This window comes from Peromyscus maniculatus, chromosome 4 (assembly GCF_049852395.1).
Source record: "Peromyscus maniculatus bairdii isolate BWxNUB_F1_BW_parent chromosome 4, HU_Pman_BW_mat_3.1, whole genome shotgun sequence".
Lineage (NCBI taxonomy): Eukaryota > Metazoa > Chordata > Mammalia > Rodentia > Cricetidae > Peromyscus > Peromyscus maniculatus.
In genome coordinates this window covers 68,800,519-68,823,808 of record NC_134855.1, presented here as the reverse complement: position 1 = coordinate 68,823,808, position 23,290 = coordinate 68,800,519, and the positions used below count along the sequence as shown (strand labels likewise).

General features: G+C 40.3%; 1 protein-coding gene across 15 annotated transcripts in view; it reads right to left on the bottom strand.

Moving 5' to 3' along the window:
* Ambra1 (autophagy and beclin 1 regulator 1) overlaps positions 1-23,290 on the bottom strand; it is a 213,024-nt gene that overhangs the window by 121,236 nt on the left and 68,498 nt on the right. For 8 of the 15 annotated variants that reach the window (XM_016002829.3, XM_076570035.1, XM_016002835.3 and 5 more), the window contains one exon: positions 4,607-4,693. The exons of the other annotated variants lie outside the window; for them this stretch is intronic. In XM_016002829.3, coding sequence (XP_015858315.1) covers positions 4,607-4,693 — 87 coding nt within the window. The remainder of the gene's footprint in view (positions 1-4,606; positions 4,694-23,290) is intronic. 15 annotated transcript variants of the gene reach the window in all.

The window sequence follows — 23,290 nt, the reverse complement described above, 5'->3', positions numbered from 1 at the left end:
CTTCTGATCAAGTGTGACCCCTTCTCAAGAGGGGCACTGGGCCCGGCCCTTCCTCTCTCTTAAGCTCTATGAACCTGGCTTAGCTTTTCAGGGTGTCCTTAAATAGCTCTTCCTTGCTCCTCATCCATACACAAAATTTAAGAAATGAAAGAGACTTAGTAATCAAGTCTGGTCACTTTACAGATGAGAAAACAGGTCAGAAGATGATAACAATTAGATGATTAATAAAGACCCCCATGGGTATCCTCTTTACCAGGACTTCCTTCTTCAAACATACACAGCTCTACCTTTCACCTAGCTCCTTACAATCATCTCTTAGAAACTGGTATCTCCCTTCCTCACAGATTAATCATAGGTATTTGTACACAGAAAAGTATTCAGGATAGGGATTGAGAGTCATCGTGTACTTGGTAGAACAGAAAAACCTAGAAGAAAAAAGAATTTCCCATTCCTAGAATTACAGCAGTGGAGGCTACATCTCCCTTGCTAGACTCCAGTTGAATCCAAGGACTTGTCTTAAAGCTCTCTAACAATTTCTAATATATCACACAATTTTCTACACATTCCTTCCCTTCTTAAAGTTTTCCTCCATCTTTACAATATTGTTCTATAATCTGAGGTTACAAACTGAGAACATGACAGAACATCAGACAAATGTCTTATATGATAATGTTAAGTGATTCCTAAGCCAACTGCAAGACTTAAAATCTGAGGAACACACAATGATGCAAGTCCGCTAGAAAATTATACCCCACAGAAATATAAAAGAATATAAATGTATACATGAGAAAGGTCGTTTGCAATACTGATATCATTTGGGAAAACCTGGGAAACAACCCAGAAGCCCAGAAACAGATTAAATAAATTATATCCATACAGAGGAACACTATGAGGCCATTAAAAAGAATAAATTGGCTGGGTACAGTCACACATGCCTACAATCTCAGGATTAGGAAGCTAGAGGCAGATGGATCAGGAGTTCAAGGTCAGTCTCAGCTACACGAGTTTGAGGCTAGCCTGAGCTATGAGACCCTGTCTTAAAAGTTAAAAGTGTGTGTGTGTGTGTGTAACAATTATCTCCATTACTCATAAGGAAACTCTTCTAAAATAAAATTTTAAGGTAGAGAGAGAGAGAGAGAGAGAGAGAGAGAGAGAGAGAGAGAGAATGAATGAGAATGTATAGTATATACTTCTTATTTAAGGGGAAAAAGTCATAAACCACAAACCTGGGAGTTTTTATTTTTTTATGAAGTTAGAATATTAAAATGAGAAAAGTGTGTTCTGGGTTTTTTTTTTTTTTTTCTGAGAATATTAAGAAACTGATTTGAGAACCGCTGTATCTAAATGATAGAAAAATATTTCTTGCTGGGACTATGGCTGGGAGATTTGTGAATTTGAGGCCAGTTGGGCAATGTATACTAGTAGAAGAGTCACTCCCACAGAACTGCCAACATCTTGCAGCATGACTTTCAGCACCTTTGACACTCTGTTCTTAGGAATTCTACCTTCCTAAGCCAACAGAGGTATTGAGTCAACTTCAATGGAACCTAAAGCTGTCATCAAAGCTGTCCCCAGGCCAGTTAGCAAATGGAATTCCTAAGGAGCTGGCTGGTAACCACTGGAACTTAAAAAGTTTCTGGTTTAAAATAATATGCTACATTGAGCATGCTGAATCCAAATTACCTTTGTACAGTAGGTGGGCATGGGATATACAGAAGCAGCGCTAGACCAAAATAATTAGAAAACATCAACTATTTCCCCAAAGCCTCAACTCATGGTATTTTCATTACTCATTTGGGTACCTGTTATCAAGCATTCAATCACTGAATACCAACATTTGGACAGAAGTCAGTGCTTTTGTGCTGTTCTTATTGCTACCTAATATATCAAAATCTTCCAGCAGAAATCAAACATGGATTAAATTCAAAGGAATCAGACCAGAGAAGAAAATATATAACAGGAAAGAATTTTCAAGAGAACTGACCTAGAAGAGACCATAAGTGACCACAAGTGCACCCATTTCTCAGATCATAGACAACCAGAAATAATAGAAAAAGATGTATTGCTATTAATAATGGTGGTAGAAATAATGCTGCTGGTGAAAATGAATAAAGATTACCCTTTTGTGTAGGGATATAAGTATAGCATTGCATAACTCAAGTTGTTGAATTTTACTACAGGAATTTCCTAAACTATGAAACTACTTTATCAGTGGTTACAAATAAACAGAGGAGGAGGAAGAGAAGGAGGAGGAGGAGGAGGAGGAGGAGGAGGAGGAGGAGGAGGAGGAGGAGGGACTTCTGATAACAGATTTGCCACTCTTTATGCATCTAGGGGGAAACTAGGTTTCTGCATTCTTTTTTTTTTTATTTATTTATTTATTTATTTATTTATTTATTTATTATGTGTACAGCATGTTTGTCTGCAGGCCAGAAGGTGCCAGATCTCATTACAGATGGTTGTGAGCCACCATGTGGTTGCTGGGAATTGAACTCAGGACCTCTGGAAGAGCAGTCAGTGCTCTTAACCTCTGAGCCATCTCTCCAGCCCCAGGTTTCTGCATTCTTAAGGCAATGTCCCTTAAAAGCCTTGACCTATCCATATAATACAGGACACAACTAAGAGGGAAAAAGAAATGAAGGAACATGTGAAGAGATGGTAACAAATACCCTCCTACTGAAAACACCCACAAAGAATTCCAGCCTCACTTCTTGACCCTTCTTCACTAGTAAAGAAATCAGAGGAGGAATAAAGAGATTGTATGAAAGGACGACCGACACCTGTAATCTCTGCATTCTGAGGCAGAAGTAGGAAGATCACAAAGTTTGAGGTCAGCCTTCACTGGCTGTACAGTGAGCCAGGGGTCAGTCCAGGCTGTTCATTCAGCCCTGCCGGGGGGAAAAAAATGGATCACTGAATTTCCCCAGCCTAAAATTTCTGAAGATAAGATTCCTACTGCTGTCTGAAAAGAAAAATTTTACCCATTTCTTTTTTTGAGAAATACACATAGTTTCTTTATGTAGTCCTGGCTGTCCTGAAACTCTCTATATAGACCAGGCTGGCCTCAAACTCACAAAGATCCACCTGCCTCTGCTTCCCAATTGCTGGATTAAAGGAGTGAGCTGCCACGGCCAGCCTGAAAAGAAACTAGCAAGAAGTGGCTTTGAGTGTTTTAAGGTTCTTGAAAACGTGAAACTTTTCTTTCCCTTTTCAAGGACTTACATGGTTTCCAACATAACTACAGACTAATGTAAATGTCTTTGCTTCAATCACCAATATGAATTGCCTACCTATTTTTAAAGTCCTCATCTCTACTGTCTGGATCCTTGGATTTGCTACTTCTAGGATACGGAAAACAAAGTAAGAGGGCCACGGAAAGTTTCTTCCCCCACTAGTATCTCGGGGAGAATGTGCACTACAAAGAGAAAGCTGTGGCAACAACAAAATCACTTAATATCCCTGGAGTCAACTTGGTCTAAAGGTGTTTCCAGGTAGACAGGAAAGCCTTAAAACTTACTTAGTTTTATCTGACCTTTACTGCTGTCTTGTAAAGTCCACCACTGTAAATTATCCTTTTCCTTACAATATTTTTTGATATTATTTAAATAATAGTCAAGTTAGCCCTTTTCACATCTCTAACAGTCATCAAATCCAGCTATGACAACCACATGAGGCTGCTCTCTACTGATAAATGTAATACAACAACTCAATACTTCAGCACCTTCATCAGCACTAGAGAATTCAGGATGGTCCCTTAAGCGCATATGAAACAATGTCTTTTTCTATCAACTTTTAAACATTTCAAGACTATGAAAAGAAATATTTGTTTGGGTGGATAAGGGAGCTTGTTGTAAAAGCAAAAGGACCAGAGTTTACCTCTCCAATACCCATGTAAAAGGTGGGCATGGCCCAGGAACCTATGACCCTAGCACTTTGGGGTAGAGACAGGTAGATCCCAGGAATGCCTAGATATAATGGCAAGCTTCTAGTTCACTAAGAGATACTGTCTCAAAATAATAACAATAATAATAATGTGAAGAACAATAAAGGAGAACTCAGAAGTCTTCCTCTGGCCTCTGCATGTACCCACACCACAAACACACATGTGCATATAACACACACATACACAAAGTCTTCTATAATCTTTCAAATGTCTTCTAAAACAGTATAAAGCAAGCACATCCGTAAAATGACAATTTATTTCATTCAATTATTCTTCATCTCTCCTTTTGTATAGTGTTCAAAAAATGGCTTGATTTTCCCCCCTTTTGATAGTCTAAATTTAAGTATTTTCCCTATAAATAAACTTTGGTTGTCTTTGTGGCTGATGGGCAACAGCCTCTTGAGCAGCTGGAAAGAACATCTATGGAATCCACAGGTACTCCCTTTAGTGCCCTACTGACAGATGGTGAGTCCCAAAGGACGAGAGCTCAGTTATAATCCTCTGTCACAAGTGATGCTGTTCACTTACCTGCAACAATTCCCAATCACCTGAAACACCTGCCTTAACACTGTAACTGAAGAGTAAAAGAGCACCAGGACCAGAGAGGCACCCCCAAGGGCCGCCCCTCCCCCCTCCTAGTGCCATTTCTCACTTTGGCCTTACCTCGCTGGGTCTGGGTAAATTGGGTGCTCTCTGGATCCTGCTCCATCATAACGGGATAATGAAATGAGGGAAGACTCCAGCAGCCTCCTAGCAGAGATTAAAAAAATGGCAATAATCCCTGTCAATTACCAACTCAGAGGTCAATCAAGGGAAATGGGGGAGAGGTAAATAACATCCCCCTTTGCAGCCAGCTAGCACCTATTATCTGGGGTCTTACCCTTCCAGCAATCTAACTATATGGAAACATTAATAAACGAAGAGCTACAGAACTCCCATACTGGATGTGACCACGCTATTATGCTGAATACTGCTCTTTGGTGAAACACACGCACATGCATCAGAAACATGATCTTCTATCTCTTTACAGCACCTCCAGCAGACAAACAGGAGGCTAGAAGCAACATGAGAGGAAAATGAGGCATACACAGAGGTCATCACACATTTATCCTGGTGATCAGCTCCTGTACACCATCAGTCCACATACCCTCATCTTCCACTCCTTAAGCTATACCCACACCCTTTTTGTGAGAAAGAGTATATACCCAGGACTCGCTTAATAACTGGCAAAAACCTTTCCTTCTATCATCCAGCCCCATCATAAATTCAACTGATGATAGTAACACACATTTTATTAGGCAGTTTTTTTGGGAACCAGGCCTAAGCATACCCACAAGATGTTAAGAAATACTACATACACAAGAACACTGGGACTAGATATTTACGTAGATAGGCCCATGACACACAACTATTAAGGATTCCCATGAAGACCTATCTAAATTCCCAAATGCTTTGAATCTCCATGTTGTACTGCACTACACAACCTTCCAGAGGAGAGGTGGAAACAAGTGCCTACTGCATGTAATCATGGGGAGCAATGGCTACTAGCAAACAGGAGGATTAGAATCCTATCACTCAGCTACAGCCAATTACCAAGCTACAAGCTGGACTCAGTATTGCTACCTTGTCTAATTTTTGTAAAACCAGAAATCTAGACTTTTGCATGAAATTTCATGGTAAGGTTTTAGTGAACTTCCCCCTTTAAATACAACACAGGCTATTTAAATAAGACATATCTGATGACAGGAGTGGTTCAGGGCTTCCTGGTCTACCATACTACTTTCCAACTCATACGTGCTTGGCAGCCAGTCACATTCCTAGCAGAGAACACATCTCAAAGGAAGTGGTCTCGGAAAGAAAGTGCACATTGTTCCTCTCCAGCAGCATCTTGCCTGGCTCTCCCAGGAACAGGTCTCAGGCTCCCTGCCAGATTCTTCCTTAAACAGATCTGCAGGATAAGAACAGCAGCTACCCTTCTTTTCCAATTGAGTTAAGACAATTCAGTGTTATTAAAACCAGCTGGCTTTAGGTATAGTCATGGGCAGTCACTATCCCAGCAACTGGCCCATGATGACATTTCAAGTCACAGCCAAGGCAGAAACAACTGTCGTCCCATAACCTGAGCTTTACCCTTCCTACCTGGGACAACCAACCACCACAGGATGTTTTCAACCTGACACAAGGCCTGCATGACCCGACTTCAAACAACCCCCACGCCCAAATGGAAAAAATACCATATACCCAATGAAGAAGAAGTAATAAAATACATCTCTCGGGCAATATCACTGTTTTGCAACAGCAGAAATGTTGTGGGGTTTGTTGTTGTTGTTGTTGTTGTTGTTGTTGTTGTTGTTGTTGGTGGTGGTGGTGGTGGTGGTGGTGGTGGTGGTGGTTTTGGTTTTTAGAGACAGGGTTTCTCTGTGTAGCTTTGGTGCCTGTCCTGGAACTCACTCTGTAGCCCAGGCTGGCCTCGAACTTAGAGATCCGCCTGCCTCTGCCTCCTAAGTGCTGAGATTAAAGGTGTGCGCCACCACTGCCCAGCAACAGCAGAAAACATACTTTTTTTACACTTCAATGTGTCATAAATTGGGATATATTTTATATTATGTGACACAGATTAATTGGCATATTTCTTTTTTCCCTACCATCACAAATAATGATGATGATGATGATGATGAAGATGAAGATGATGATGATGATGATGATGATGATGGCGGCGGCATGTCTAGGTCTTTTAAATACAAAATGTTTGTGGTAGTTGGAGAAAGTGTGAAGTATTAATACATAGACTACACAATAAAGGAAAGTCAGTCTGTGAGAAGCCTGTTGCATAGGTAATTTATTTCCTCTTTTTAAAATCTCATTTCTTGACTGACACATAAAAACATAAAATTGTACAGATTAGCAGGGTACTATGCGGTATCTCAATGCATATATACACTGTGTCATGTTTAAATCAGGTAAAACATGTTTTTCCTCAAATATTTTATCATTTACATTGAAAACTGTCAATACTCTTTTCCAGTTTTTAAAAATATACAGTATATTATTTGTTAGTATAGTCATCTACCTCTGCAACAGCACGTATTTTATTTTTGTTGTTGAAACAGGGTCTGTAGTAGTTCATGCTGGTCTAGAATGAGAAATTTCCCCAAAATGCTGGGATTACAACATGTTTCACAAAGCCCAGCAAAACCTTTCTGTTCTGAACTCTAACTTAAAATCCACTGATCAACCTATGTCATCTATACAATACTAATAAAATCATTCACTGAGACCAGGGTAAGAACTAAAGAATGAAATCAAGGTCTAGGAGCAACTGTCTGCCTTCAAACCCTGGAAGATTGTTCAATGCAATACTAAAGTGCTCCGCATGTGGTGCTGAGTACCCCTGAGCTCGCTCGCCTCTCTAAATAGCCATTTAGTAAGGCAGACACCCTTTGGTGAGGACAGCCTTCAGAGTGACCTGCTCCATAGCTTCTGTGTAGAAAATAAACCTGGTAAGTTAGGAAACAAACATTGCCCACTACAAACTATGTCATGGTAGTGACAGACCTCAGAGAGAGATGAGAGGTTTATCAGGGATGCTAAAAGAAGATTCCTGAACTGGAACAGTCTGGATTAGATGACCTCAATTTTAGTGACTCCATTTGATATCTTGCATATTCCAGCTCCCACCCTAACTTTCTATTTTAATCAGGAAGACTTCTTGAAATCAGAATAGCATCAAAATGTTAAGCTTTGTCTCTGGGGAGTCCTTGATGGGGGTTCTCCTGTAACATACATCCCTTATGCCTACTCACTCCAAAATCCTTGTGCACGAACAGTTCCTCAGACAATGCAATGGGACTGGACAACCAATGTTTTTACGTGTGTGTGTGTGTGTGTGTGTGTGTGTGTGTGTGTGTGTGTGTGTGTGAGAGAGAGAGAGAGAGAGAGAGAGAGAGAGAGAGAGAGAGAGAGAGAGAGAGAATGTGTGTGTGTGTGTTTAACTGCTAATACATGAACTCAAGAGAGCCAATCCAGATGAATAATGTTTCTCCACATACACAAATCACTGATGAAACAGAAATTCTCTGCAAGGAATAAAAATAGGCCTCTCCAGTTGATGTGGAATAAAGAATGAACTGGAGTTATGAGATAAGTAGAAACCACCACTACCATGCTTAGGATCCCTCCTAGTACCAACTGTTTGCAGGGAGATGGAATGGAAAATGGTATGAGTAAATGGACTTGGGGAGCAGCTGTGCACCTTCTGCTCTGGCACACAAATCTGACTTGACTTAATGATCTCCCATGCAATTTGATAATGTGAAATCAGGACGAGCTGAAGGAAGGTTCAGCCAAATCTGTTGAAACTTGAAGTTGCCATTTCTTTCTGACCTATAATCTCAGTTTAGAAATATTTTTAGAGAGCCACCAAAACTGACAGAAACAAACAAACCAAACCTCTTTTCTCTAACAGCTTGTCTACTTAGTTCTTTATACCAGTAGCATCTGGGTGAAGTTCAAGGGCTGTGTTACTTTGACTCACTGAAGACCAGGAAGAAAATAGTATAATTTATCCTTTATGTGTAGCCATGTGTGTTAGGTACATAAGGACTATTTAAAAGCCTTTCACCATTAACAGCATATTTTTAAAAGCCTAAGGCCACTATCAAATTAATTTGGAATTATTCAGTATTTTAAAAAACTTAATAATCACAAATATAAAAATATAACAACCATAATCAACCAAAAAGAATAATCATATTCACATATAGATAGAGCAAAAGAGAATGACAAAACGGATGTGGCAAAATGCAAATATTTAGGAAATGTGGGTAAAGGGCATTTGAGACTTCTTTGTACAATTTTTGCAATTTTTCTGCAATTGAAATTATTTTAAAATAAAATAAAAGCCAGGCATGGTTGCTGGCACCTGTGATGCCCCACCATTGCAAGCGAGGCTGAGGGAAGAAGACTGCGATGAGCAGCCTGGGTGTGAGACCCTATCAAATAAGTAAACTAATTAAAAGCCAGACACAGTGGTTCAGACCTGTGGTCCCAGCACTTAGAAGGTCCGGCAGGAGGACTGCTGTTTAATTCAAGGCTAGCCTGGGCTTCAGAGTGAGACCCTTTCTCCAAAAAAACAAACAACAAAAACCAAAGCCAGGCAATGTGGTGTATGCCTTTAATCTCAGCACTCAGGAGGCAGAGGCAAGAGTATCTATGCATGTTTGGAGCCATCCTGATCTACATAGCTAGCATCCAGGACAGTCAGAATTATAGCCAAAATTTGAGAGAGTCAGTGTCTCAAAAAACCAAAACAAGCCGGGCGCGGTGGCACACACCTTTAATCCCAGCAGAGCCAGGTGGATCTCTGAGTTTGAGGCCAGCCTGGTCTACAGAGCGAGTTCCAGGACAGGCCCCAAAGCTACACAGAGAAACTCTGCCTCAAAAAACCAAAAGAAAAAAAAAAAAAGAAAGAAACCCAAACTCCCAAAACAAACAGAAAACCCAACAAGATATAACCATAGTGGTGCACACTTAATAATTTCAGCATTTTGGAAGGTGAAGTTAGAAGGATCAGGGCCACAAGACCCATCGTGGCTATATAATGAGTTCAAGTCCAACATGGGCTACAGGAAACTGTCTGAAAGGGAAAACAACCAGTTAAAATACGCACGATCCAAGGGTCTGAGGATGTAGCACAGACAAGCTGGCTAGTAGTAAAGGCACTTGGCATCAAGCCTGGCTGGCAACCTAGTTCAATCCCTAGGACCCACACGGTGGATGAAGAACACTGACTCACAAGTTGTCCTCTAACCTCCACATATGTGAAGTGACATGTATGTGTATGTCTTTTAGATTTTTATAAATTTTAGAAAAAGTAGTCATTTTCAAAATAAATAATTCTTTAAAACTTTTTAAAGGTTTATTTTCATTTTTTTTAAGATTTTACTTTTTTGTGTGTAAGGGAGCTTTGTCTGCGTGTGTGTGTGTGTGTGTGTGTGTGTGTGTGTGTTGCCTGCAGAAGCCAGAAGAGCAAACCAGATCTTCTGGAACCGGAGTTACAGATGGTCATTAGTCACAATGTAGGTGCTGGTATTTGAAGCAGGGTCCTTCTGAAAGCGTGGCCAATGCTCTCAACTGCTAAGCCATCTCTCCAACCCCTATTTCTATTTTTTAATTATGTGTATGCATGTATGTCATTGTAAGGAATGTGGGCACAAAACTGTAAGAGGACATCTGATGTCCTGGAGCTAGGTAGGCTCCATGAGCTGCCCAACATGGGTGTTGAAAACAGAACTCAGGTCCTCTGTCAGAGCCATCTCTCCATCCCCTAAAAAAGATTTTATTTTGTTGTTATTTTGTTTTTCAGAACAGGGTCTCTCTACGTAACCATGGCTGTCCTCTAAACTCACAGAGAGCTCTCTGTCTCTGCCTCTCAAGTGCTAGGATTAAAGCCATACATCACCATGTCCAGCTTAAAAAAGATTTTGTTAAAACATCAATTTGCCCTACTGTCCTAAAACACATTTGATAAACTCTAGGCCCCGATCTGAGCTCTTAAAAATAAAATTTTATCACATACGTGTGTGTGTGTGTATTTAATTTAATCATATATATATACAATATATACATAAAATCTGCAGCTGTTTTGGAGGTAGATACCGTGGCAGAGTTAAATGATACTGAGAAAAAGAAAGCCTAAAATATTTACTACCAACCCCTTTGAAGAAAAGGCTTGCCTGCTTCTGTTCCAAAATATTTGCTTACATAAAATTCCTTAAAAGATAGCCTGGCAAAGTAATTCTAGCTACACCTTGGTTATTACAGGAAGATCAAAAGTTAGAGACCAGCCTGGGTAACACAGCAAGATGGGGGGGTGGGGGATGGTGTGGGTTGTAATGCTGACTGTGGGAATGAAAGGAAGCAGGACTAGAGGCTATGGCTTGCTTACTTTGATTTCTAGCACCTCACTAAAAGACTATTAAGCTTTGCAGAGGGCACATGTCAACATGTGCACAATTCAAGTTGTAAAATTCCTAACATTCTGTATGAATGTTCTCTCTAATGAATATTATGAATATTTTCAAGACGTTCTCTGTTTCATTATATGTTTTGATGACTAGGAACACAAAACAGTAGAAGAAAACTCTGGAGAAAAATATGTCAAGGAGTATGAGACAGATTATCCAAAATGCTGCAAGCCACAGGAAAACATAATGGAATTCAGCTACTATCACAAAAGCTACTACTTAGAAAAGTCAAGGACTTCTCCAAAGGTCAAGCAATGGCTTAAGAAGTCTTGGTGATATTTTAGCATATATATATGCTAAAACACACACACACACACACACACACACACACACACACACACACACACACACACACACACGCTGGTTCCTAAAATGATTTTGCGTGCTTTCAAGAATTCCTGACAGTGTATTTATCTAAAATGCCTATCAAGCATCCAAGGCCGAACGAAACAACACCTGTCTCCTAGGTCAGGCAAATAGCTTTATTTCTTGTGCAATTTAGGGTGATACCCTCCTTTCTTATACAACCTTACTAACAGATCCCTAACTTCTTACCTAACCACTTCTAGGGATATAGACTGAGCACATGAGCACATAGATCCCCTTTTTGATATACTAACTGGTCATTAGCACTCAGCTGACTTCCTCTTTTACCACTCCCATACTGGGTTGTAATAGAAAGCCTGATGGCCACTGCCTGAGGAAAATTCTTACCTGCCTTTATGACACTGTGAAAATTCAAGCCTGGTGACCTTGCTCAGCCCAAGGATCGCTATGGCTTGGGTTTATAACTGAATACCCTAGAGAACTGGGAGAGATGAGAACTGAGAGGGAGAAAGAGGATTTTGACTGGAGAACTTGAGGATGAGACAGAGAAAAGAGAACAGAAGAACTAGCTCTGACACTTGATGTTTGCACTGGTTGGAGAAGGTCTGAATATGTTTGTTGTTTTAGGATGTTGGTTTCCTCTGTAATTGACAACAAGGATCCTTAGGGGATAATTGTTTAGTAAAGAGGTGTTGTCACTGGCTTGTGTATTTTTACTCGACTGTTACCTAGACTTTCTGCTTCCCAAATCCCAGTATCTATTAAATTTAAAGTGAAACTTGGTTGTTGGTTTATTCTTTATTAAACAATTATACCCTATGCAGCCTCTGCAGACAGAAGAGCTCATATCAGGAGCTAAGGTGCCACTGGAGCCCCATGCCTTAAGGGATAATTCTATTGCCTTATCTGTGTGACATCTACTGTTTAAATTCAGGAGCTAAATGCAAACCAACAGCCTCTTTATGCCTAGAAAATCAAATTTAAATACCGTAACTTGGCATAGAAAGTTTTCAGTGACATTTCTTTCCTTTTAGATAGTCTATTCAGAAGTTTTCACACTTTTGATATCAGAACTCCTTCAAAACCATGGGGCCACTAAACTTTTATGTGGGCTCTACTGACAGTCAACCTTATTTGAATTACCAATGGGAAGAACACATACACTTGAATAGTGATCAGTTTAGAATATCATCACATCATGTCATGTGGTCTAGGAAACCCCACCTCACGGCTGTAAAAGAATCACAACATTCACAAGAACCACTGAACTGCTGGGGTTCCCTACCATACTTTGAGAACCCCTGTTCTATATAAACTATACACACCCTTGTTATTCTACTATGGTGGCCATTTGTTCTCTCTTGAACATTCTTCTCCCTTGAGGCTGCCCATAAAAATCCTTCAAAACTCCACCAATATTGTGGCATCTTTCTTAAGATACCAAGATCTCAGCAGGGCGGTGGTGGTGCACATCTTTAATCCCAGCACTTGGGAGGCAGAGGCAGTCTCCCAAGTGCTGTGAGTTCGAGGCCAGCCTGTTCCACAGGGTGAGTTCCAGGACAGCCAAAGCTACACAGAGAAACCCTATCTTGAACCCCTTGCCCCCCAAAAAAGATACCAAGATCTCCTGGGGCTGGCCATGGTGGTGCACACTTTTCATTCCAGCAACTAGGGAAAGAAAAGTGGAGACAAGTAGATTTCTGTGAATTCAAGACCAGCCTGGTCTACATCATAAGCTCCAGGCCAGCAAGGGATACATAGACAGTCAAAAAAAAAAAAGAAAAGAAAAGAAAGAAAGGCCTTCTCCCTGCAGTTATTTATAAACATGTCTGTATCTGCTTTTAGACTTACAAGCTACATAAAAGCTAGTATTGGTTCCAAGTCATCTTTTTATCTCCATCAAAATTCACATCCTAATTAAGATGTAATGGGAGACAAATAAATATCCAAGCCTATGAATCAGCAGGCAGTCTAACTATACTGGGAAAAATAAGAAAGGAAGCATATCTGATTGTTCTTTACTGACCCCATGAGTCTCAGACAAGATGTAAGATGTCGAAAAACACACACTAAAAAATTCCTGAAGGAAGGAGGTTTTCAGAAACTGCTTACATCACCCTTTATCCTTTTGGTCACTTAAGCTGCTCAGGTTATAGTGCTGACATAGTTGTCCTACTAAATAAGCCTGGTCCCTTGGAGGCTCATTAAACCATAAAGTCAGAGGATGGCTTCTTGCTTTGGAAATGACCATTGATGCTCCTAGACTATGTTCTCAAGAGACCTCATAAGGAAAGAGGGCAATGTTGGAGCGGGTAAAAGGGCAGTGGGTCAAAGAAACTCAGATGTAATGCTGCTTGCTTCATTTCTTAATCTTGTTCTGCAAGCTTCAGATCTCTGTCTCAGCGCATGCCCAGGATGGGAGATGACAAGTCCTTACTCTTTGTTAAAAAATAAAAAAATAATTGTGTGTTCTGAAATGACACCTCTATTATGATTTCCAAGTTGACATCTCTGATTTAAAGCAGAGGCATCAAAGCCTCCCTATTTCACACACTAGCAATTATCATTTAAGTTATCCAATGATAGGTATTCATCTTATCATTGCAGGGCCCCATAGTTCTAAGGGTGCACATAGTTACAAGGTGCAGTTGCCAACAGAATCTGACAATTTCTGACATTGCTGTGAGGTGGACCAAAACAGGTTCACAGTTAAAAGGGTAATGGGGATGGGGAGGGGTAGGGAGGCAACCAGACATACTAGAGAAAGAGCTCATAATGTCTGCAGTATGGATCAGCTTTATTTTACTGAGACCAAGCATAAACAATCCAGGAGACTCAAAACAATGTCTTGCACCAGAAGGGCACAAAAATATCTTTACCAACATTAATATATTCTCCAATACCTCTGGGCAGTGAGCAACCAATAGTGAAACATCAGAGCACAAGGTGCACAAAGCACCAAAAGCCAAAAGAATGGAAACCAAATTTGTACCTGTGGTAGTTTGAATGTATTTGGCCCCCATAAGATCACAGGGAATGGCACTATTAGGAGGTGTGACTCTGTTGGAAGAAGTAGAGTTTTGTTGGAAGAGACTGGATGACATAAACCTTTAATCCAGATCTTGAGGCTGAAGGGCACACCTTTAATCCAGGCCACACCTTCTCTTGGAAGTGTGTCACTGTGGGACGGGCTTTGAGGTCTTTTTCTCAAGCTTCGCTCAGTGTGACAGTCAGACGACTTCCTGTTGCCTCTGAGTTGAGATGTAGGACTCTAAGCTCCAGCACGACATCTGCCTGCGTGCTGTCATGCTCCTTGCCACTGATCATAAATGGACTGAACCTCTGAAACTGTACGCTAGCCACCCTCAACTAAATGCTTTCTTTGTAAGAGTTGCTGTGGTCATGGTGTCTCTTCACAACAATAGAAACCCAAACTAAGACAGTACCTAATACATAATAATGATCTAGATAAAGTCTTGCCTGAAAAGTCAGCCAGACCCCTTTGGGAACATCTGACCCTCTGCTCTTTGTTAACCAAAACAAATGAGTGACTCAGTTGTTACAAATCCTCCACACATTATAATATAGTTGTCAAACTTCAATGTATAATAAAAAAAAAAATCACTTTTCTCTACATGTAACTCAAAAACACAAACTGACCTACACAATGTCTCTGGGAAACTGGGGAGGTCTGTTCACAGACCCCAGCCAGACCTGTTTTAAAATCAGGAACTGAGATCTGAAACTTTTTCACTAGATGTTGCATAAGAGCAGATCTATAAACAAAACAAAACAAAACACCTGACACACAGCTAGATTTACATGCATATCCCAAAAGCTGTAGCTGAAATGTACCTTAACTACCAGACAACATAAACATGGAGGGAGGAGGAGGCAATGTAGGCTAACTCATTCCCATAAAATCATAAAATGATTTACAGAATTCCACAATTCTGACTTCTGGGTTAACTTTATTCAGAGTAACAGACAAATTCTAGAAATCTACCTCAAAGTCCATTAGTTCTACAAAGAATTTGTTGATAGAACCAATATCAAGAAACTTGTAAATATCTTCTAAGCTGGTTTTTAACATCTCTATTCCTAAACTGAATATTTAAAAATTTTTGACTAAGGCCAGTCATTAAAAAGTAACAAACAGCCAGGGCTGGAGAGGTTGCTCAGCAGTTAAGAACACTTCAAATTCTTCTTCTAGAGGACCTGGATTTCATTCTCAGCGCCCACATGGTGGTTTATAACCACCTGTAACTCCAGTTCCAGGGAATCTAGGAGGCCTCTTCTGGCCTCCATGAGCACCAGGTATTCGCAAGGTGCACAGACATACATGCAGGCAAAACATCCATATACATAAAATACAATGATAAAACTGCTTTTTAAAGTAAAAGACTTTGACTTAACCTTCACATACTAAAAACACTATATAACAGGGAAGAAAAATCTTAAGGCCCAAACCAAAAAGGCAAGGAGAGGAAGTCAATGGAGCCTTACAGGAAAATGTAAAAAAAATAAAACGGAAGCAGAGAGAGCTAGACTTGACTGTCACAGAAGCAGCTTTCCCAGCTCAGATCTTCATGCAGTGAGTTTTGAAGTCTACAGAAACAGACATGAGGGCAAAGACTCCAGCTGGGTCTCAACGGTCCATGGTTAGTCCTTGAGCTCACAGAGTTGGGAGTACAATCACTTTCTTCTATCTGAGGTTATTTCTGACTGCTTCTCTTGGTGACATTTGACTTTACTGACTTGCCTCTGGGGATGTACCACTCCCCCTTCCACCCTGTTCTTGACTAGCTACTCTCTTGAGCTTTCTGGACTCAGCATCTGAGAATCCACTGACATGATTTCTTTACCATTTCCCTCTGTCTAGACAACATGAAATTGTCATAAGTGACACAAAAAGTACAAGGAGTAGAAAAACTGCCATTTCCACTCTCCTCCTCTGTTCCCCAAAAGAACTGCATTATTACCGTCCTCCGGTATATCAATCACACTACCCTGATGAAGATTAACTCTGTGGAGTCTGCAAGCCATTTCATTTCTAGCTTGCTAAAAAGTTTGTAGCCCCCACTATAATTAGAACATGTAAATTGCTTTCTTTTTACTAGCACTAATGGCTATAATTGAAGTGATCTGAATGTCTACTGAATGGATACCTGCGTAAAAAAAATCCTTATAAATACCACTTTATCCAGCTGCATTTTATTTAAGAAAATCACAAACAAAAGAAAAAAGACAAAAAAGGGAGGAGGAGCAATGAAAGGCATGACTCGAGACCACCAAAACCAGGGCTTTTGTAACTGCATAAGAAGATACCTTGAAGCCACTGCCAGTTCCTCTCAAGATGCCTCATCAAAACAGCAGACAGATCAACAGACAACAAATCATGAGATACTTCATCAGTGTTTTCTGGAGGAGGGTTCCCCAGGGGACACTTGACGAATTCTGAAGACATTTTTGGTAGTTGCGACTGGTTTGGGGGAGTGTTACTTATGTAACAGCAGGAATACTACTAAACACCCTTCAAGGCATGAGACAGCCTCCCACAATGAAGGGTTATCTAACCCAAATGGCAAGAGTGCTGCTGCTGGTAAACCTCCCTGACATACTTTAATGGTCTAGCAACAGAAACTCTATATAACAAAAACGGACGCAATCTGGTACCTGAGTTTCAGAAGCAGGCAGATTGCAGCTTAAGCTGCATCCTATGTCACCATCTCTTATGCTATGCGACCTTGAATTTATTCTGTTTCCACATTTAATGGTTTGTTTGTTTTTTATGAACTAGGAACACATACATGAAGGCTGAGAATGTAGCTTAGTGATAGAGTATAGTTGAGTCTAGCATGAACAGGGCCCTGGGTTTGATTTCCAACATAAAATAAAGAATGAAACAAACAATATTAAGCAAACAGTCACTATGTAGTTCAAAATTCAGACCGTTTTTTTTTTCTTCCTTGAACTACAACTACTATATGCCAGGAATATAAAATACACTGCCCATTTAAACCATCATGTCTAAAAGGTGTCTTGTCAGAAAGGTATTTTCAAGATATAAAAGCTTAAACATAGGTTCATGAACCCTGAGAACCACATAGACCACATCTAAATAAAACTCTGTAAGGGCAGTCTATCCAACCAACAATACACACCATAAATACCAAGTTCTTACCACTGGTTACATATCAGTACAGTCTGCAGTATCCCTTTACCTAAAATGCTTAGGGTCAGAAATGTTTCTAATTTTTGGAGGTTTTCAGATTTAGGAATATTTACATAGACTTTATGGGTTAAAGAATCTCACATCTGAGCCAGGAATGTGACACACACCTCTCATCCCAGAACTTAAGAAGCAGAGACAGGCAGATTTCTGAGTTCAAGGTCAGCCTGGTCTACAGGGGGATTTCCAGTATAGCTAGAGCTACATAGAGAAACCCTGTCTTGAACCATCACCACCACCCAAAAAAAGTCTCAAATCTAAAATATGAGGAAAAAAAAAACTTTTTGAGACACAAGTTTCCCTAGGTAGTTCAGACTGACCTTTTACTCAAGATCTTCTGGAATCCTCCAGAAATACATTAAAACAAACAAGTGTGGTACCACATGAATATCTCTAATCCCAGAAAAACTGCTGGCCAAGAGGAAAGCTGACTACAGCCACTAGCCAATAGGAAGCACTTCAAAGTATCTGAAAATGGACCTAGGACTCAGTGTATAGAAAATGCACACTGCTTGGTGAAGACTTGAGATGCATACAGCAGTTTGCAGAACTACATGTAAGCAAGTCATGCGTGAGAAAGCCCTCCATGTGATACGAACTCCCTAATTTTGTACAGGCAGGTTATTTGAGCTACAAACTTTCTTCCTGCTCCAGTGGTTAAGTGTATTGTTCTCTAAAAAACTATCTTTCCTTTCGTTACTACTCATTCACCTGTTTCTATCCAAATCCTTGTTCTGAGACAGTGAATGAGGAACCCATTCAATGGTGCCTATCAAACCCTCAAAGCTGCTGGTGAATAACACCCTAGATAATCAAGATTCAATGCAATCCTATCAAAATCACAACTGCATATTCTTTCTTTTAGAAACAGAGAAAAAAAAGTCTTAAAATTCTATGGAATCTCAAGTATGCTAAACTGTCAAAATAATATTGAGAAAGGAGAACGAAGCTAGAGGTCTCACATTTCTTGATTTCAAAACATATTGCAAAGCTACCATAATCAAGGCAGTACAGAACTTATGTAAAGACACATATAGACCAAGAGAAGAGAATGGCGAGAACAAAAATAAATGATTAGGTATAAAAAGGTAAAATGACCTGGACAAGGTTGCCATGACTACACAACAGTATTAGAAAAACTGCACATCTGAACGCCAATCAGCAAAAATGAGTACTGACCTTACATCACCTTCAAAAGTAACTCAAAATGGATTAGACTAACAGAACAATTGAAACTATGAAATTCCTAAAAGAAAAACTTTATGACACTGGAAGAGGTGATACTTTGTTATATACAACATTAAAAGCATAAGCAACAAAAACAAAAATGTACAAATGGTATTGTTACCAGAATTAAAGTCAGAGCCTATGCCCTAACATCAACACCCCCCCCACACACACACACACAAAACAAGCCAGGTTCAATCATCTTCAATAAATAAATAACAGCAAAAAGCAGGGGAAGGAGATTTATTCAACATTCCCACATTGGAAAAAACAAAATAGTTCAGTGATCCTCACTCTAGTCCAGTGGTGGGTGCAACCCACTCAAACTGTGGGTTGCAACCCCTTTGGGGGGTAGGGATTGAATGACCCTTTCACAGGGGTCACCTAAGACCATCAGAAAGATATTTACATTATGATTCCTAACAGTAGCAAAATTACAATGATGAAGTAGCAATGAAATAATTTTATAGGTAGGGGTCACCACACATGAAGAACTGTAATAAAGAGTCACAGCATTAGGAAGGTTGAGAATCACTGCCCTACTCTGTATTTGGGATCCTGACAACCCTACAGAAAGAGCTATAAGCAACTGAGGACAGTAGGGAGGAGAGGTGGTCTTCCTCAAGAAGAGCACACCAATTGGTTGTCCAGTGCCAAATGATCAGCCCCGAAAACATACAAGTGCCTCCCAAGTGCTGGGATCAAAGACATGTGCCACCACGCCCGGTGGACTGAGTTATATTTAGGGGGAAAATAAATAAATAAATACACACACATACATGAAATAACAATTAGTAAAAAAAAAGATGCCAAGAATTTAAAGGAGAGTGGGGAAGGTGACATGAGAAGGTTTGGAAAGAGGAAAGGGAAGGGAGAAATGCAATTATAATCCAAAAAATAAATGGCAAATTCATATAACAGATTTTAAAAATTAAGAAAAATAAAGGCTGGGCGGTGGTGGTCCACACCTTTAATCCCGGCAATCGGGAGGCAGAGGCAGGTGGATCTCTGTGAGTTCGAGGCCAGCCCGGTCTACAGAGCAAGATCCAGGACAGGCACCAAAACTACACAGAGAAACCATCGGGGGGGGGGGGGGGGGGAGGAGAAAAAATTAAAAAGGGGAGTGGATAGGGGCTGGAGAGATAGCTCAGTGGTTAAGAGCACTGACTGCTTTGTCAGAGGACCCGAGTTCACTTCCCAACACCCACATGACAGCTTACAACTGTCTGTAATTCTAATTCCAGAGGATCTGAAACCCTCACATAGACATACATGCAGGCAAAAACACTAACACACATAAAAATAAAAACTAAAAAAAAAAAAAAAATTTTAAATTTTTAAAAAGGGGGGGGGTGGTTAGGGAGACAGTTCAAGGGGTAAAATACTTGCCACACAAGCATGGAGACCTGAGTTTGATTCACCAGAGTCCTTATTTAAAAAAAGCTGTACATGACAGTGTACATTTTTAACCCCTGAACTAAAGTGGTCCAGACAGGAAGATCCCTGGGGCTCAATGGCTAGCCAGTCTAGCTGAATCAAGCTCCGGGTTCAGTTGAGAGACTCCATCTCAAAAAATAAGGTGGAGAACAACTGACACCTGAAATCAACTTCTGGCTTCCATAGACACACACACATACAAAAAAAACCAAACAGAAATTAAGATCATTCTCAACACATGGTATAACACAACACAGATAAACTTGAAGATACGATGTTAAGTGAAATGAGCCAAACACAAAAGACAATTACTATACTTACAAGAATTATATTAGATACTAGGTATGGTGATACACATCTACAATCCCAGCTACAGAGGCTAAGCAAAGAGGATAAGGAATTCAAGGCTAGTTTAGGCTACAAAGTAAGACCCTGACTTAAAAACAGGCATCTTGGAGTAGGGGTGTAACTCAGTGATAGAGTACTTGGCTAGCATATATGAATCCCTCCCTAAGTTCAACCTCCACCACTGAAAAAAACAATGTATATGTGTGTATAGCCTAATGAGACTCACAAAACAAAGAGAATAGTAGTTGTCATGGGTTCATTAAATATAGAATTTCAATCATGCAAGATGGAACATTTCTCAAGATTATTGTACAGGTCAGTCCTAGTGGTTCAGGCTTGTGATCTGAGCTATTCAGGAGGGTAAAGGAAGACCACAAGTTCAAGGACAGCCTGGGCAACTTCAAGAGACACTGCTTCAAAATAAAAGGCTAGGTAGGGCCAATGAGATGGCTCAGCAGGTAAAGGTGCTGAGCCCAACAACCTGAGTTAGATCCCTGAGACCCACTTGATGGAACAAGGAACTGATTCCCAAAAGTTGTCCTCTAACCTCCAAGTATATAACACTATGGCACCCTTAAGGACCCCACCTATCAAAATAAATAAGTGTAATGTAAGACATTTTAATAGCCAGGCAGTGGTAACTCATGCCTTTACTCCCAGCACTTGGAAGGCGGAGTAGGTGGATCTCTAAGTTTGAGGTCAGCCTGGTCTACAAAGCATGTTCCAGGACAGCAGCCAAAGCTACACAGTGAAACCTCCAAACCAAAATAAATAAATAAGAGTTGTTTCAAAAAAAATTTAATAGCTAAGTGGTGGTGACTCACGCCTTTAATCCCAGCACTCAAGAGGCAAAGGGAGGCAGATCTCTGAGTTTGAGGCCAGACTGGTCTACAGAGTTCCAGGACAGGGCTATACAGAGAAACCCTATCTTGAAAAAAAAAAAAAAAAAAAATTTAATGAAAAGTAAGAGCTGGAGAGATGGCTCAGTGGTTAGTTAAGGCACTGGCTGCTCATCCAAAGGACCCAGGTTCAATTCCAAGCACACACATGGTGGCTAACCACTATCTATAACTCCAGTTTCAGGGGATTCTAGATACCTCAGGCAAAACATACATAATATGTACAGACATAAATGGAGGCAAAATAGGCAAAATACCCACACACATAAAATAAAATCTTTTTTTTAAAAAAGTAAAACAAGGGTTAGGGGTATAGCTTAGTGTTAAGAGCCCAGAGCATATGCATTGCATTGGTTCTAATCCCCAGTACTATCTCAATCAATCAAAGATATACTATATAGCAATGTGCATATAGTTAATACTGTACTATACACTTGAAAATTTGTTGAGTGTAATCTATGTTACATATAGGTGGGGGTGTCTATCTGCCACCAGGACAAAGAGAAAATGATAACAAGCCACCTTACCAGGCAAAGTGAATAAAAAGAACAGCAGAGAAGGCAGCTACAGAAGCTGGGATAACTATGTGAACATGTAGAGGAGAAAAAGGAAAGAGGCAGAAATATTTATGCTCACACCCTCTGATGCAGCAAAGCAAAAGGACACAAGTCAACAAGCTCAACTCTCAATGACAAGGTCATCACTTCAGCCTTGGGGTCTTTTATTAATACAATTTTCCACTTTTGCTCTCACTTGATTTTAATTTCCTGGCAGGTCACAACCAAATCATGTGCCCATCCCTGTCGAGGGTGAACTGTTCATAAAGAGAGAAGTTGGTTTTTTTTTTTCTTCTGGAGCTGAGGACCGAACCCAGGGCCTTGCGCTTGGTAGGTAGGCAAGCGCTTTACCACTGAGCTAAATCCCCAACCCCAAAAGAAGATTTTGTGTAGTTCACTCACACAGTACAAAAGAAAGAAGCTCTCATTCTATGTAACTACACAAAATGGAGATCTGCCCACTCAAATGAGCCCCATCCAGCAAATCATCTTGGAACCCCCCTTCTTTCCCCTCTAGAAACAGGAGGAGTTTGTTAATTGTTGCTATTAAAAAATCAGGCAGCTTCTTCGGTGAGAGGGTTGTCAATATGTCAACCCACAGCCAGCAGGGAAGCCTCTGTGGCTCAATTAGGTAGTACAGATTGTAGGGGCAAGGGTACTAATGTCTAGTATCTCCCTTTGGCAGAACTGCATGGAGAAATACATAGAAAACTGTACCCTTAATCATCAAAACGTGGCAATGATCTCCATATAAAATTGACAAGTAGGAACCATGAAGTCAGTCTAGTGTGGACTAAGGCAAGAAAGCTCATGCCAAACCAGGTATAGTAGTGCCCATTTGTAAATCTAGCATTGGGAGGCATAGACAAGAAAATCAAAGTCATCCTCAGCTACACAGGAGTCTGAGACTAGCCTGAGCTACATGAAACCTTCTCAAATAAGAGAAAGAGAGAGAGAAGAAAAACAAAAATCTCCTGCTTTTCTCCACCATCCCTGTAATTTCAAGTTTAGGGAGGGAGGGAGGAACGCCAGGGTAGGCATGCCTGCAATACTATTACTGCTGAAACAGAGGGTAGAGGGTCACCACGAGTCTGAGGCCCTGCCAGTCTATACAGGGAGTCCAAAGCCAGCCTCGACTCTATAGTCAAGACTCTAACTCAAAAAATATAAAGAATTTATCCCTTGGTTTGAGCAATAACTAGTCAACTCCTGCTGATTATTAAGTGGTAATGGATATTAGTACTATTATATTTTATGGGTTTTTTTCAACAAAATTCAGAAATCTAGATTTATGT